A 17,868-nucleotide genomic window follows, 5' to 3' on the forward strand; every position below is an offset into this window, starting at 1 on the left:
GAAGTTGAAATAAATATTATGTCATCTTTGACCCTGTGAATACTTCTGTTGTTGGAATTTTCATGTCAGTTTGGTCATTGAAGAACTGATAGTCTTCATTCTCAGAACTCTGGTGTGGGTTGTTTTTTGGAACTTGTAATTTTTACCTTCGCTTGTAGGTGTGAGTATTCTTAAAATACCTTTATCTGTACATTGATGGGATTGTAGTGGGATGTGTAATATCTAGTGACGTTTGGAACCTGCACTTAAGATAAATCCTCATTATTGCAGCATTTTCAGGTTGAGAGAATTTTTTGCTTTTCCAAGCAAATCTTTTGCTTTTTCCAAGGTTTGGGTAGGAAGGGACCTTAAAGCCCACCCAGTTCCAACCCCCAGCCATGGGCAGGGACACCTCCCACCAGACCAGGATGACCAAGGCCCCATCCATGGTGGCCTTGAGCACCTCCGCAGATGGGGCATCCACAGCTTCTCTGGGCAAATTGTGCCAGTGCTCACTACCCGATTTTTTTTTTTTTGTTCCAAAATTTGATGGTGCTGCAAAATGTCTCAGATTTGCACAGACAAATGATGTAGTACCTTCTAACATTCTTGTTTACTTTGTAGGTATTAACTACAGTCCAGTGTTTCCATCTGGATTTGGAGATTGTGCACACAATGGTTCCCCACACAGCAGTGAGCAGCAGCAACATCCTGTAGATCATAATGCTTTTGGGAAAACTGAGTATATGGCGTTCCCCAAACCTTTTGAAAGTAGTCCCTCTAATGGAGCAGAAAAACAAAGGTATCGATTGCAACGGTGCAACTTTCCTTTAAGTGGTCTCATCACTCCCCATCCCAGCCTCACAGGACTTGAGGAAATTCATCATTCTTTCAGGGAACTTACATTTAATGAAAACAAGTGATTTACAAGACGAGCTTTAATTTTGCAGTTTCAAGGTTTTTTATGTGCATTTTTTTCAGTTGTGTTGGTTTTTTTCCTGTATATTAGTTAATGTATCACTTCACGAACATTTTAAGCTTGACTTTAGCATTGGAATAGCTTTTGGATGCATTTTATAAGAGGAGGAAGACTTCTCTGTCTTGAACACGAGCAGTTGAAATAACAAGGGGAAATGAGTAAATTCAGTGATTTTGTTTTTATGCTATAGTAGTGAATGTTGTTTTAAGACTATTTTGTCCTATAATACTACTTGAATACAACATAAAGTGCATAACTATATTCAGGTTGAAATCAGTGAGAAATGTGAATTTCTTCAGATGTTGGTTTTCAGTTTGGAAGGGTTCTTGCTACTTTTTTTCTTTTAAATAGCGTTCAGTTGATGACTAAGTAACTAGGGCAGATAGCTTCCTCCATAATGCAAGTTATGTATTTGCTTGGTAATACATACTGAGAATGTCTGAGATATTATGTTGTAATATGTTGTGCTGTTTCTTTCTTTTTGATGGAAGGAATCACAGACAACCCGAAGAGGAAATGGAAAAAAGATCGACTTGGCTTAATGATAGCCAGGAAATGAAAAAAGATGATCAGTCTCACCTGAAAGCAGGTTTTTCAGTTTCAGTACAAAACGTTGCTTCTAGTCATAAAAATCAGTCCGATATGAGCAGGAGAAGAGACTTTGAGGAAGAGTCTTTGGAAAGTTTCAGTAGCATGCCTGATCCAGTAGACCCAACTACTGTGACAAAGACATTTAAATCCAGAAAAGCATCAGCGCAAGCAAGCTTGGCATCAAAAGATAAAACACCCAAATCGAAGAATAAGAGGAAGAGTTCTCAACTGAAAGGCAGAGTTAAAAATACTGGTAGGTTGTAAAGTAATCTTGATCCATGTTGTGTTTGCCATGGTGTACATAAACTCTACATTGCAGAGAATTGACTCTCCATAAATGGTTTCTGTAATACGTTCTTGAAATAAATCTTACTGAAATAAGAATTTATTTTACATAACTACACGAGGCTTTCTGAGTATTTCGGTAAATGAAAAGCATAAATTATTGGGAACCATGATTTGAATGCATAGTGGATACAGATATATGAAGATATGGAATAAGTGGCCTGGAGAATCTTCCTCTTCATTAGGTCTTCACGTTCAAATTGAATGACTTGATGGAAGAAGTACTTCAGTGAAATGCGGAATTAGCTGAATGTAGTGATTGAGAGGGACAGTACTATCATGCATAGTACTGCTGCAGTCATTGAGGATTCAGTGCTGCTGTATCACTTCAGTGAACAGAAGAAAACCTGAAACAACATTGGTGTTTTGCATCTTTGAGATAGTCCTTGAACCTATTTACAACAGTGATAAAACACTGTAAGCTTTTTTTAAATTCCCTTTCCATTCCCTCCCACAAGGTTATGAAAGTGCAAGCGCTTCTAGTGTGTGTGAACCCTGCAAAAGCAATAAAAGCAAACACTCTGAAGAGGTTGTTCATGCAAAGGTGTTCAGCAAAAGGAATCGGGAACAATTAGAAAAAATAATTAAATACAGTAGATCTACAGAAATGTCTTCAGGTATTGTTTTCTGAATTTCAATAATTATGGTCATGTAAACTTTGTGTAAAGGGTATCCTTAGTTGCTAGTGTATTATTTAAAAGTATTATGACAAGACAATAATATACTTTAGCGTGTGGATTTTGCTTTTTAATTTCTAAAGATTCTGTAAACAAAAGCATTTAACAGATGGGTATTGACTACTGTTGGGTGTTCTCTGTAGATTAGGTACTTGATTACAGCTTGTTTCTAATTTATTTTAATGTAAAACAAAAACCTAGTCAACCAAAAACCTCACTAATTTCCTGGTATTTCTATGGAAAGTGATAATTGCCCAACAGATGCAACTTTGCTTAGCATTTTAATTACATCCTGTACTGCATGCGTGTTTTCTTTCTGTCCATGCTTAAAGGAGCTCTATCAAATATCATTCAAATTAAATCTTATAACATCGCATAATCCCTTACATTTTTGCCATCTGCACTGCTTTTCTTGTGTCTATATCATAAAAATATTCTCTTTTGTGTCTTTTTAGGTTCTGCCAATACCTTGTTTTGTTTGAAAGATGCAGATACTTTAGTCATTGTAGCACGATGTGCAGCTTTGTCAATGTAGCTGTGTCCACACTGAGAGCTGTTTATTACTGTGTATATATAATAAACTCTTACCAGTTAAGTTTTTACAATAAGCAGCTTTGACGTGATTTGGATGATTAAGCAGTTTTCCTCCTGCTGTTTTGTATAGACCCTGTCTTTATTTCTGGTGCGCATTTTTGTGTTTATCACTGTCTATCCCCACTTTCCTACAGCACATGCTAGGAGAATTCTGCAGCAGTCTAACAGAAATGCATGCATTGAAGTGCCAGGTAATGCATTCACTGCTTAGCTTCAACAATGTCCTCTTACTTTTTTTCTCCTCCTCTTAGCTTTGGTCCTACAGCTCAGACTGTTTAGCAGATGTTCAAAACTAGGTGTTGCAGCACCTTCTTTGTAAACGAGGCAAGAGAACTTGTAGTTTGCATGATATGTAACAACACGTACTACTTTAAATTGTGGTTGTGGATAATGTTGATCATGTTCTTGGTCAGTCATAATTGTTAGTGGAAAATATGCAGGTAGACTCTACAACAAAAACTAATTTCAGTGGGCATTTTTGGTATATGTAAAAGCTGCTATTTTATTTTAGTTATGAAGAAGGGAAGCAATTTCTGAAGGTTTATTGCAGGTTGAAAAAGCTTGCCTCTATGCTTAAAAATTCTGGTAAACTATTTGCAGTAACAATAGCTGTATAACTGATAACTTCATTAACTTGAATACTAACAAATATGCATCTGTTAAACTCAGCTGAGTTTTTTCAAAATACAACTTTTTTTTTCCCATTCAACACTTGTCCAAATATGTGTGTAATAATTTAGAAGTTGCAATATAAGGATAATCCCTTTAATTTTCAAAGGGTTAGGAGTCCTACTAGGAATCACATTGTCTTCTTGTGTATATGTAATTGGGCTTAAGGGTAGGAGGTTTTATGTAAGCCTACATGTAATGTATGGGAATGTAGGATTTATGCTTGTGTGGGGATGGGTGGCTGAATTCAGTTTAGAGTTTCCTTCAGGTTCTTGATTATTTCTTGCAAAAATAGGGAATATTTATATATGCCTGGGACTTTCGGTTGTCTTGTTTTGTATATGTTAAAAGTTGATTTTCAGTGTTGAATACCTGTTCTGAAAGCAACATTGTGTTGTGTGTAATATTCTGTTTAATAAGGAATTTTCTAAAAATATTCGATAGTAAGAACAAAACCTGATCCATATGAATGTTTTATATTTCATACCTAAAGGATTGAGTAAATAATTATTTCAGCATGTTCAAAACTTTGTTGCCTTCAGGAGATGAATAAGCTTTAAGAAAGCAGCTATATAGTGGAATCTACAGTGATTGAGGTCTAACTTGTTATGTAACAAGCAGTTTTCTTTCAATTGGATGCATGTCAAGTACTGAGTTGTTTGGTTTTTTTTCTCCTACAGAAACTGGTAGTGATCTTTCTATGTTTGAAGCTTTGCGGGACACAATTTATTCTGAAGTCGCAACTCTTATTTCTCAAAATGAGTCTCGTCCCCACTTTCTAATTGAACTTTTCCATGAGCTACAACTGTTAAACACAGATTACCTAAGGCAAAGGGCTCTATACGCTTTACAGGTATGCACAAAATTTTGGATCTTATGTATGAATTGAACAAATCTAAATACTTTTTTATACAGTGTAGAGTTATCTTTTCCAGGATATAGTGACCAGACATTTATCTGAGAACAATGAGAAAGACAAATGTACAAAATCGCTGAATTCTGCAACATGGATAGCATCTAACTCTGAACTCACTCCCAGTGAAAGCCTTGCTTCTACAGATGATGTAAGTTTTAACTTCAAGTTCAGAAGCTAGTTTACTGTCAGCTTTTCCTGTATTTTCAATTTACATGCATATTGGGTAATGAAATAAGCACAGTAGTGGCTGAATTTGTCAAAAATTAATAAACATTCTAAAATTGTGAATGGAGGTATGCAAGAGAAGCTTCATGCAGAAGTGATTAAACATGGAAGGATTCTTTACACTGGAAATTAGTGATATGATAGGGAGGAACAGAACATAAAGGGGATATGAAGGGAATAAATGTGATACTGATGCTCAAAAATAGATAATACCCACCCTCCTGTGAATAAGGTCAGGTGAGTACTGATCACAAGGTTCTCAAACAGTTTTTGAATTTTTGTATTTAAGAAACTACTGATGCCTCTGCTTAGCTTCTTATGTGTTTATAGTTAACTATTTGGAGAAGAAAAAAAGACATGCTAGAACTACCGGACTGGAGCAAAAATCTTGCTTTCAGGATATAAACCAGTTAGGCAACTTGGTGATAATCCTTAATACCACAGCATGTGGCTGAAAAGAATTGCTCACTGCTTCTCACATCTGTGAGAGCATGGTGCAGTTCTGCTCTGTATTCAGCTGATCGATGTTTTTTAGGAAACTTTTGACAAGAACTTCCCTACAGAAGCATGCCAAGACTGTGAACCAAATGATGCAGACAATGGGAGTACTATGTCTACATCTTCTCATTTTGAACCCTTTGCCACTGATGACTTGGGTAAGAATGATGTGATTTACAACCTCGCAAGTATTATTCCTTCACGTGCTCTCCAAAAATGCCTGCAATCGTGCACTCTTATGTAGTGCACTTCTTTTTTGATATAGTATGTAACTACGTGTTTTTTATTACAAAACTTTGAGCAATTAGCCACTTCTGAAACACTTTGAGTTGATCAAAGTGTATGTAAAAAAAACATTATAACAACTGCAATTATGTGTAAACTTTAAAACCTATGGCTTTGAACTAATTTATATCTGTTTACTTGTCTATCCATTGAAAACTTTATTTAGATTAAAAGGTGTTTTTATTCTAAATATAGGCAACACAGTGATTCACTTAGATCAAGCTTTGGCTAGGATGAGGGAATATGAGCGTATGAAAATTGAAGCTGAAAGTACCCTTGACTCTGAGGGCTGCTCTAGTAATTTTCAGGGTGCTACTGCTGCTAAATTAGAAGGTATGCACATATGTACATATTTTGCTTAGTTTTAGAAAATAATTATTCTAAATATCAAGAATAATTTAATTGGCTGACTTGCTTTCCTCTTCGTTTATATTGAAAACTTAGCAAAGCTTCATAGAATCTTAATGTACTTAAGCAAATTCTTGATTTACTTTAAAAGAAGAAAATGTATATCTTTGAAAATGATATTTCTCAAATAGTAATGTTGAATGACTTAGACATGCACTCTATTTTAACAAGGTCCAAGCACCAGTGAGTGTCTTTCTGCACCACAGTCAAGTGAAGCTTCTGCTGTTCCATGTCCTCGCATAGATACTCAGCAGCTTGACCGGCAGATTAAAGCCATTATGAAAGAGGTCATTCCTTTTCTGAAGGTAAGAATTCTTTTCAGAAATGTCTGAAGAGTTAGGAGAATAAGACAAGCTCTACACTTGCATAGAAGAATATTGTTTATATTGAATTAATAGAAAAAGTGATAGCCTTTCCGTGTTTAAGATAATAAAAGTAGATTTCAAATATAATACTTTTTTACGGTTCTAAAGCAAACTTCTTTGCTTGCACTTTGTTGAACATGTGTGAATGTGTTTCAGTACTTGAAGAGTAGATCCAAAATAATGGATTTAGTTTGTAAATAACTTTAAGTTATTATTAAGATATGTTTACCATCAGATATCTTTCAAATTTCCACTTATTTAAAATGGGTAACTCACATCTTAGCAACAGCTGCCAATATGTACTAAGTTGCAGATATTGCTGAGAATGAAGTAAGGATTAAATACTCCACGGAAAGATTCTGTGGAGCTTTTAATGGGAAAAAGAAATGGTAAAGTTTCTAGATTGCGTAAGGTTGGTGGACTTTGGTTTCAAGAACAGGGATTTCTTTGTTTGGAGCTGACTCAGTCATATAGAAATGTTTGGAAATGTATTTCTGAAGTATTTGCTCAGAAAAACTAAAAATTCTAACCAAACTGCTACATACGATGTAACTTGAGATATTTTTTGAAAAATAGCTGTTGTTGATTAACATTAATTCTTCATGCTTACAACTATCTTTAAAGTTCTTGAGAACCTGTGAACTTCTATCTATACAGAAGAGAAACGTAATTCTTTAAAGAAGGAAAAATAATCACAGTTCATTCTTTGCAAGGTTAAGGAGCAGAGAATGTTAAGTTGTAAGATGCATAAGTCATCTCCATTGAGTTCAACTTCCCTTTTATAATATGCCGGGTATGTAAGCTTAGGTTTGTGTAATAAGGTGCTTAGTTGATATTAATTGCAATTTTAAAAACTCTGTATGATTGACATGCCACCACCTCAGTGCATGAGGGCTTCTGTTTCGTTTGCAATTTTAAAGAAGCTTACAGCAGTAGGTATCTTAGCGTACGCTTTCATACACATGTAACACAGTAACTAATACAATTGTACAAATGTTAAAAGATGACATACATACATCCAGTACATTAGTATGTATTGGACATATAAGTGAGATAGTTTGTGTGTCATGGTGGATCAGTCATTAATGAAGTATGGTAGCTGCTATAATTGTGTTCGTTTGGTTTGTGAAGGGAGCTAGAACCTAAACAATCTATTCCTGCAGTACGATTCCTTGAGTGCATTTTTTTTAATAAATTAATTTCAGTATTTGAGATGAGGGCTGACTTTTTTTAGTGGTAACTAAGCTCATCCCCTAATATTTAGGAACACATGGATGAAATATGCTCTTCTCAATTGCTGACATCAGTAAGACGTATGGTCTTGACTCTTACACAACAGAATGATGAAAGTAAAGAATTCGTGAAGTTCTTTCATAAGCAACTCGGTAGTATACTTCAGGTTAGTAGCTTTTCAATATTGTTTTGCAATACTATATTGCAATTTGGATAATCAGCAACAGTTAAAACTAGATTCCCTAAAGGAGTATTTTACAACTCTGGTGATAGCCCATGTGATTTTCTGAAAATCAGTAATTACTGTTTTTTTTTTCTACAAGCGTGAAGATTGAATCAGTAATTTGATAAGTTCTGTTTTATGGTATTGAGATTCTACATAAAAGCTGTTTAAAACACTAAACCTGTTTATAAGAGTTTGTAATTTTATTTTTAATACTTAACTAATTTTTAGAGTTAAGAATATGGCAGGTACTTAGTCTTTTGAAGTTTGAAAGTTTGTTTCAAAAACTGAAGTATTATTTCTCTTCATAGGATTCACTGGCAAAATTTGCTGGTAGAAAACTAAAAGATTGTGGAGAAGATCTTCTTGTGGAGATTTCTGAGGTGTTATTTAATGAATTAGCCTTCTTTAAACTCATGCAAGACTTGGACAGCAATAGTATTTCTGTAAAGCAGAGGTGTAAAAGAAAAATAGAAACAACTGAAGAGATACAGTCTTATGCTAAAGAGGTTAGTTTTATTTATTTTTTTTTTAATTTAGCTTTTCTAAGTTTCATAGATGTCTGTATTTCCTAAACTTGTTTGATTAACTTAGTTTCATATGTTGTATATATGGGTGGTGGTTGTGGTGTGGTTTTTCTGTGTGGTCATAATTTATTGATTCTCTGCTACAGATGTCTAGTTGTGTAGACTTTCTAAATGGGAAATGTATTTTAATGGCTATATGTGTACATCAGGCAGAATAGCTGAGTGATGAAATAGTATTAATATCTGGAGCCATCAAGTAGTCAAATAAAGTATTTTGACATACAGGTGTCCTGGTTCATCATGTCTTCAGCTATTCCTACAGCTTTCCTTGCAGTAGCTTAGTCAGGCACCATCTTTTTATAACACTATTATAGCTAGATATTCATCAAACAGTTGGCTTGTTGGCATATGTACCATGTATGGCTTCCTGGAATTAGGGTAAAAAAATATATATCTTTGGAAATATGTGAGAATGTACTGCATGTTCTGCTCTAACAATGCAGTTTTTAGTTGCTTTTGTCACCCTTTACAGTATTAAAGATGTCTTGTGACTTTTTTCTATTGCAGTCCTGCAGTTTTTACAAACATAACTTTTTTAGTTATGCAAACCGTTTACAAAAGAAACGCTAAAACAGGTCTTGTTCATATAACTCTTAACTTGTGTATCTACCTCAGTGTTTCTTCTTGTGTGGTCCTTTCAGCTTTCTTTTAGAAATACAAATACAAAAATTAAATAAATCCATGAAGTCATTCATACTTTAAAATGACAACAGAAGATACTGTGAATCTGTCCTCAACTATGAACTCCTGGTTTTAGCCATAGCATCAACTTAATTTCAGTATACGTCAACTTAGATGTGCCAATACTATAGCTAGTGTGAAATTGGCTTCTTTACAAGCGGCTCCACAGTCTAAGAGATGATCTGAATTGAGAGAGATTTGGATATGATTTCCTGTGTTATCTGAAATGGGTCATTGGATCCTCTTACATAAAGGGTTGGTTTATACCATGCCATAAGAATGCATGGAGCCAACTTAGATCTGTCATTTCTTCTCATCTACTGGAAGTCAGTGAATTTGGGTTAAAGTCAGTGTCTGCATTGTTGCTGAGACATAAGTTCAGATTCAGTGGGGCCTGAGGTGAGCCAGAACTGGTAGGTCCTGGATATTGTACAGATCACGCAAATATCTCTATATAGTCTTCTCACAGCTTTCAGATCCAGGATCCTGATACAGGCACAACAGATTTTACTCTATTTTGTGACTGTCTTGAGTCAATTAAACTAAATGGTTTTAGATTCCGTGCTGAAAAACACAGCTCTTTTTCTTGATTAGAGGTGGCATACCTAATTCTATAGGTTAAGTAAGATTCAACAACAGTCTAGAGAAATAGCTTGTGTACACATGCTTTTTAAAAGAAAAAGGTCTAGCATACCTCTCGCAATATTTTGCAACTCTAAAATTGTGAAGACATCTGTGCAAGCGTCTCAAAATATAGAATTCCCCATGGCTTACCACAGTTAGCCAGATAGCAGTTCTTGGGAAGACTGCATTTCAGGCAGCCTTCCCCGAAGCCTTAGATTGGTTCAGTATTTCAAAGTTATTTCAGTGTAGAATTGAAGACAGTTTGTGTTTCTTCTAGGCAAAAAAAGGTCTCCAGGTGGATGTTTGTTCATCTGCAGAAGATATCGATGAGGACAAAGTATGTTTATGCTTCTGAACTGTCTTTATTCACCAGATAATTTCACAAATGACTTAGGCTTACTGTTTGCTATCATATAAATCCAGTAGCTGTAAGCTGCCCACTTCTTAGTGTTTATAAATTTATTAAACATCTTGCTTTTTTTTTTCTACGTTATTTCCAGTGATTTACTTTATCAAAGTAAATTATAATTTCCCTTTTATAATTTGAGTTGTCAGTCTGGAAAATAAGTACAAAAAAAAGTCTTCATCAGTAAGTCTCTGTTATCATATGCCTTCAATAACATAACTTGGATATTGGTTCCTTAGTCGTTCTAGTTTTTATTCCATTTAGTACTGCAAAGCCATTGTCAGTGTAAACACTGATGCATTTCTTACAAAACAGTATCTAGTTATCTTTCAGCAAGTGTGGTCAGATCAACAAAGACAGCATTAAAGATACTTTTTTATTTACTGGTGAACTTTTATGTGAAGTCTAAAAAGAACAAAGTTCATGTTGAGTGTTACATGACTGAAATGGAGTAATTTGTGATGCTTTATTTGCTTTAGCGTAGGAACTTTCTTTTCATTTTAATATTCATTTTCTATGTTTGGGGGGAAAAAGATCCAGTTATCTTATTACCAGATTTGATCTGGGGCTCAAAGCACTGAGAATGCAATCATTCCTTGAAAAATGAAGTAACAAGGGCAGTAAATAGAGATGGTGCTCAGCTATTTTTAGTAATGGACATTTTCTTTTTTAATGTTATTCAATTAATTATTTTTCATCCTAAAGAGAAGACAGATGTTCTGCATTGGGTCACATAGTTGAGATCTTTGGAGTTGCTTTGTGTGCTCTCTGAGTTACTAAACGTTAGGAGCTAAATCATCTTCCTTTTTTTTTCCTTTAAGTTTGTTTTGAAAACCACTAAAAATCATTGTGCTAGGGTAGAGGAGTTGTTTTTAAAATTTTGGGTTTTTGTTGGAATGTTTGGGTTTTTCCGACCAAGAATAAGATATGTGATGCACTAAAATAGAGTGCTGAATGCTTTCCTAGATGTCACAGAATCACAGAATCGTCTAGGTTGGAAGAGACCTCCAAGATCATCTAGTCCAACCTCAGCCCTAACACTAACAAGTCCTACACTAAACCATATCACTAAGAGCTACATCTAAACGTCTTTTAAAGACCTCCAGGGATGGCGACTCAACCACCTCCCTGGGCAGTCCATTCCAATGTCTAACAACCCTTTCAGTAAAGAAGTTCTTCCTAACATCCAACCTAAACCTCCCCTGGTGCAACTTTAGCCCATTCCCCCTCGTCCTGTCACCAGGCACGTGGGAGAATAGACCAACCCCCACCTCTCTACAGCCTCCTTTAAGGTACCTATAGAGAGCGACATATGTCATATGCATATGTATAGGCCTAGAGTCAGTTCTTTCTTCTAGGGTTTAGAGCTTCTGTCATACTGCTTAGGAAGTAAAAGTGGGAATCTATATATTGCTTGTTTCGATTGCTTTCATGTAGGAGAGTCCTGCAAGATTTGGAGTCAAACTCAGGGCTTTATCTTGGGTTCATATAGACTGAGCAGAAATTTCTCACTTAAGGTATTTAGCAAATCATTTAGCAGAGGAACTGTTGAGTAGCTCTTGTCAAAGAAATTAAAAGAAATATTAGGGAATATTCCTAATATCTACTAGAGGTCATTTAGGAGTGAAAAGAAACCACTAGACAGTAACAATGCATGTGTTTCTCACCTTCTCATGTTAATGAAGTACCTGACTGAAGGAAAAATGCTTAAAGCTAGAAAGTCACCTTTTCAGATAATGATATAATCAGTTATGGTGTCCTTTATGGCTATGTCTGAATGGTGTGTGACCTATCTTAGTAGGTTCTGATGCTCTGTTTCTGAAATACCTTTGCAGAATTAATTTCAAGGCCTTACGTCCTTCTTAAAAATTAGCTTTTAGCCTGCAGGTGTTTGATTTTGATGTGGGGGGAAAAGGTGATTCTTTGCAGGAACCATAACTTAATCTGTAGATAAACAAACATGAAATCGCACTATATTCTTTGTTTTCCTAGGACAAGGATGAGACTGAAACTGTGAAACCAGCACAGGGCTCAGAAATGTATGATGGTAATGAAGTTCCTGGAAGTATTAGGTCTGATGCTTCTGACCAAGAGGAAGATGAAGAAAGTGAAAGTGCCCCAGTGGCTATAAGTAAGTGCTTTTTATAGCTCATTAGTCAGTGCTTTCACCATGGTCTTGACCAGCTAATTTTACAACAGAAATTTCATGAAGTGCTGCTTTGTAACACCTTCCTTCAAAGGTTTTCTAGTCAGGTCTTTCCCAGTGACAGTTTTCCATTACGGTATTTACTAATACCTTGTCAAGGGTTAAACAATCCAATAAGAGGAGCTTTTGCTTTTTGTAATTACTGCATCTTGTAGACGCACGTTGGAATCATATTCATAGCTTGCTAAGTTGCCTTTCCTGTTTCAAACTTGAAGTTTCTCAAGCTTTGAGCTGAATAATGTGAAAGCTGCTAAAATTCTATGCAACTTTTCAGTTAAATGATTTTTGAATATGCTTATTTTTCATATTTTTTAATAATCTTGCATATTTTTTAATCAATTCTGTCCTGTTTGTGAAACACCAACAACTCATGTCTTGGTTTCCCCTACTTACATTCTTAACACCAATTTGTTTAATCAGTGAAATATTTCACACCAACACAGTAGTATTTTTTGATAATATGGCTCATGTGGAGCATATGAATATTAGGAAGTATGTCATCACTGGATTGTAATTTAAAGGAATGTTTTGACCTTAGAGTTGTAAGTGATGACTGCAGTAAATCCCCTAAAGGGATTTGGATTTTGCAGCCATCTTACTCTTTCAGATGCATCAGTAAGAGTTTTTACTGAGAAAATACAGCAAGTTATATTAATATGTAAATCCAATATGAAGGTGGTTTTATGTTGATTTACGTTTAGGCTTATCAAAAGCAGAAACCCAAGCTCTGACTAATTATGGCAGTGGAGAAGATGAGAATGAAGATGAAGAAATAGAATTCGAGGAAGGACCTGTTGATGTGCAGACATCACTACAAGCGAGCAGTGAAACAGCAACTGAAAATGAACAGGTATCACCAAAGTTGTAAACACAGCACAAGAAAGCTAAGTCAGTGCATAACTTTTCAGAAAAATATATTGTAGCAAACTTCATACTGACAAAGGTAGAGAAACAATGCAAGAGATGAAATGAAACCAATGAAACCTACATAAAAAAAAAAAAGCTTACTACTCATTGCCTGCCTGAATTTATTACTGGCATAGTTGATGCCAGAACGGATGGACACACACACACGTTTAAGTCTGCTGTTGGAGAGATGAAATGTAAGCAATAGGAAAGGTAAACTATCAAAAAAAAAAAGTTTTACATTGTTAACTTGTTCTTCTTCTGTGCTTGCTGACATCAAGGTAATTATTGGGCATTAATTTGCAGAAGACAATGACATTTGTATTTTAACATGTCTTTGATTTGTCTTTCCTTTTTACAAGGTATGTAGTATTTTTTCCAGAACAATGGTGAAATGTTTTTGGCTGTTATTGCCATTTTATTGTTAGCTTCCTTAAAAACACCTGGTTGTGTGTGACCTGGTTCTGGAGACTTATTTACTGACACGCAAAGAATTAACAAAATGGAGTTCTGAGTCTTTTGAAACTCTGGTTTACTCAAAGCTATTAACGTTTAGGCAATTTATAGAGCATTTTGTGCCTTAAAAGCTAAAACAGTAGGTCTTTCCAGTGGAACCAGAAGGTTTATTTGGGAACTACTATAGCAAAAAAAAAAAAAAAAAAGTTCAGATAAAACACATGTATCGGTATTAATAATTTCTTAAAGTGTGGTTGACCAACTGATTGAATTCTGTTTCCAAGAGTAGAACTTAATATTTTTATTTCATGCTAGTTAAGACAAAAACACTGAACAAGTGTACAATGTGTTTTTAATTACCAAGGAAGACTGAATTATGCAATAAGCTACAAAACTGGTTAGTAGAACTTGTTCTAATTCATTTTTACCTTCTCCAATAGACTCCAAACCAAGAAGTGAATAAAACAAAAGGCAGCGATACTATGTCATCCAAACAAGAATCTGCTAATGTAAAAGGTAAGACCAGCATGAATTGAGAGATTAACAATTCTATATGAATTGCATACTGTGAGAATTATCTGGGACAGTGTCTGTGATATATGTAATTAAGAGGAAGATGATCAAACTTGCAAGAGTTTATTGGACTGTTTTTTCTCATGATACCATGTCATTTGACTTAATACATCTGTGTTGATATAAATGCAGCAAATCTTTTAAAGAGGAAGCTTGAAATAATCTTACACAGGTAGGTGCGTTACAGTTTTTGATGTTTAACACTTAAGTGAATTTCAAGTAATTGCTGAAGCCACTGGCAATTGTAGCTGTATAGTGTGTCTATTACAGGATTCTGATGTTTGGATTTGTCTAGTACGTGTTTTTTTCCTGCTACTGCCATTTACTAGCAATTGAAATAATTTTATATTTTAAAGATTTATGCTGGGTTCTAACTGATTAAGAACTGAGTAATCATTTTCTGTGTCAAAACACAGCCAACCGGTATGGATGTTATTTCTAGCTGTGATCTCCTGCTTTTTCTGTGTTCTTCTGTTGCAAATACTGGTTTTGGGTTTTGTCTTTTTTCATAGACTAAAAGCAGAATTTGAATAGATTCAGCATCAACACAAGAATGTGTCAAAATGTTAGGGGATTTATTGTTCTGAATCTCCTTATACCTAGATTGTGTATTTAACAGTAGGCCTTATAGTTCTGGAGTTGGTTTTAAAAAATAAAAAATGCTTTATCAAGTCAGAAGTTTTTAAATCAGATACTGTCCTGTGATAATTGCTGATACCGTAGTGTATGGCACTCTTTAAGAACAAATAACTCATATTTTATTTCAATAAGTTGTGTGGGTCTGAGGGAGTAATTCACTTTCATTGCTTATTTGTAGCTTTGAATCATAATTTGTTTAAGGAAAAAAAGATAATCTGTGTCTTTTATACACTCAATCTTTTACCATTTCTACCTAGTTAAAATGAAGTTTTATGGTTTTAGGTGAACAAGATGCAGCTATGCTTTTGCCTCATTACCTCAATGTCATGGAGAACACTCCACCTTCAACAGTCAACACCCCAGAATCATTTATAACAGCCAGTGTGAAAACAGAAGAAACAAGCTCATCGTTACCAGGAAATGAGACTCAAAAGCTAGATACAGCATGTGTAGTAAACAAGTCATCTGCTGGAAGTTCTGAAAGCTCCGTGGCTGGCAGTCCTGATACAGAGTCACCTGTATTAGTGAATGAATATGTATGTATAATTCAGTTGGGATACATCTAAGAAAAATTAGAAGCTTTTTTTTATTTATTTCAGTGTTATTTCTTGTTTCCAGTCTCGTTTAGTTGTCGTCTGCAAATTTGATGTGGGCATTTCTTTTTGATGTACTGCTTAAAATGTTAAAAATTCTAGTTTTGGAGTGAAAATAAAACAGTGGCACTAAATGTCACTATTTTTATTAACAGGAAGCTGGTTCTGGAAATATAAGTCAAAAATCTGATGAGGATGACTTTGTGAAAGTTGAAGACTTGCCCCTTAAGCTTGCAGTCTATTCAGAGGTACTTTGCTGGTTTTTGTTGTTATTTAGAAGTGCATGCTTTAAATGTCTTGATTATCATCAAGACAACAGTAAGAATTATCTAGAATTCTAAGTTTTGCTTTATCCATTACAAAGGCAGATTTAATGAAGAAAATAGCATCGGAGGCCCAAACCAACAGTTTGTCTGACGAGTTACTGGATGGAGGTAGAGCCCAAGATGAAGAATTAGTAGGAGATGCCCAAACTTTGAAAGAACCAGGTAAGGATTATTTTCTAAATCATCTCCACATATTGGGAAAACATTCTGAAATGGCCTTAGAATTTACATATCTTGTTATCATTGGCTGAAGTAAGAAATCACAGTAGTGCAAAAAGCATATCCTTTTATATGATCATGCATTGGCAAATAATGCATTGATATGCAGGGTTTTGCCTTTCATGTCCCTTCTGTATATTTCCATTAGATTCTGTGCCTAAAACTCATAAAAATTAACATTTAAAATGCACAGTGTAACTTCATGTTTTTAAAACTTATTAAAAGCATTTTTATTTTTTGTTATATAAGCTTGGGTTTAATATTTTAAATTTTAATTGCTATTATCTGATTTAATTGCTAGTATCTGAATGCTTAATAAAATCTGCTGACAGATTGCTCAGTGTTTGTAATAGGGAAGCTCTAGAGACTTTTTGGGAAAGTAAAATATCTCTTAAGAGAAAAGAAAATATTTTTGATATAAACCATGCCATGAGGTAGAAAAAGTTCTTTAGCGTGTGCGACAGTAATAAAGATTTCCATTGTTGCTTTCATGAAACTATTTTTGCAGCTCCAAAAACTTCATGGCAATATATGTCAAAATTGTTTTTCTTGTAACGTGATACGGATGCTGTGACAATTTATGGTATCAGAGTCTTCTGTTCCATTGTTGGGCTTATAGTTCTTTAATGGAAAGTGTGTGTGTAAATGCGTGAACTGAGTATTCTTATGGTAGGAGGTTTCTGCTAGTGTAGCTAGTCCCAATTCTTTAAACAGTCTAAGCTGATGAAAACATTTTTTTACTGCATTTGTAATGACAGCATAGGATTTTCCAGATTAGTGTGATGGAAGAAACATCTTCCCTTCCATTTCATGCAGTGCCCATCATCACTCTTGTTTGTCATAGCTAAGGTAGCAGAAGTCTGTCATGTCAGTCTGGTGAATACAGGTGCATGGTGCAGAAATGGTCTGGATAAGAATGCCTCGTCACAGAAAATCAGTAGCTAGCAACTAAGATGTTCTTCGTCTGTGTATGTGGGATATCTGTAGCTGTTTAAGTAGGCTGTGTCTCAAAGTACTTGTGAAGGAGAAGTGATGATCAAATATTTCATCAAGGGTATAATAATAAATAATGGATACTTAGATGGAGATGAAATGTGGTCGGAGATGAAGTGTGGTCAAGAGCTGTGTTCAATGCCTAGTAGTTGCTAGACAGTAATAAGTATGCTTTTATTTTACAGAAACTTTTGGAGCTCAGAGTGTGTGAAAAAGATCCGAAGATACCTGCATATGTAAACTCCATGTATACAAATGCATATGGAAGATCACTACTTTCACAAATTCTGAAAGTGTATAAAAATGTAAAATAGTTTTTGACACTCTGCCTTTTAGGATAGGTATGCTAACTTCTGCCTGTGGCAGTTTGAACAGCTGGAACTGAATCCTCTTTTATTCAGTTTTGCTGCACTGTTCTTTTTCTGTCTTAATCTTTTTTATTTTTTATTGTGACTTGTTTAGTAATTTTAAAATTGTTCAAAATTGTAGTTTTAAATAAAGTTTGGACTTGTCTGTAAATTTGTCTTTTGAAAAATTTTCCTCTGACTTATAAAAGGATATGCAGAGTTTGTTGTTGGAAGTTAACTGACTTGAGTGTAGGCCTGCTTGTAGCACTTTGCTACTCCTGTTCAGAGAAATACTGCTAATGTTCCTGGGACGAGAAATTCTCAT

General features: G+C 34.9%; 1 protein-coding gene across 20 annotated transcripts in view; it reads left to right on the top strand.

Moving 5' to 3' along the window:
• The window catches only part of PCM1 (pericentriolar material 1), a 42,464-nt gene extending 24,749 nt beyond the window's left edge, over nt 1-17,715 (top strand). For 5 of the 20 annotated variants that reach the window (XM_083833493.1, XM_083833492.1, XM_083833482.1 and 2 more), the window contains 19 exons: nt 604-781; nt 1,450-1,802; nt 2,353-2,511; nt 3,300-3,356; nt 4,515-4,687; nt 4,770-4,898; nt 5,511-5,631; nt 5,954-6,091; nt 6,338-6,471; nt 7,796-7,930; nt 8,299-8,496; nt 10,157-10,216; nt 12,278-12,416; nt 13,193-13,341; nt 14,294-14,369; nt 15,348-15,601; nt 15,814-15,906; nt 16,023-16,146; nt 17,382-17,715. In XM_083833493.1, coding sequence (XP_083689619.1) covers nt 604-781; nt 1,450-1,802; nt 2,353-2,511; nt 3,300-3,356; nt 4,515-4,687; nt 4,770-4,898; nt 5,511-5,631; nt 5,954-6,091; nt 6,338-6,471; nt 7,796-7,930; nt 8,299-8,496; nt 10,157-10,216; nt 12,278-12,416; nt 13,193-13,341; nt 14,294-14,369; nt 15,348-15,601; nt 15,814-15,906; nt 16,023-16,146; nt 17,382-17,407 — 2,696 coding nt within the window. In that variant the 3' untranslated portion in view covers nt 17,408-17,715. The remainder of the gene's footprint in view (nt 1-603; nt 782-1,449; nt 1,803-2,352; nt 2,512-3,299; nt 3,357-4,514; nt 4,688-4,769; nt 4,899-5,510; nt 5,632-5,953; nt 6,092-6,337; nt 6,472-7,795; nt 7,931-8,298; nt 8,497-10,156; nt 10,217-12,277; nt 12,417-13,192; nt 13,342-14,293; nt 14,370-15,347; nt 15,602-15,813; nt 15,907-16,022; nt 16,147-17,381) is intronic. The other 15 variants (XM_083833497.1, XM_083833496.1, XM_083833485.1 and 12 more) reach the window with 7 other exon arrangements.
• The last annotated feature ends 153 nt before the right edge of the window (nt 17,716-17,868 follow it).

Source organism: Anser anser (assembly GCF_964211835.1).
Source record: "Anser anser genome assembly, chromosome: 4".
NCBI lineage: Eukaryota > Metazoa > Chordata > Aves > Anseriformes > Anatidae > Anser > Anser anser.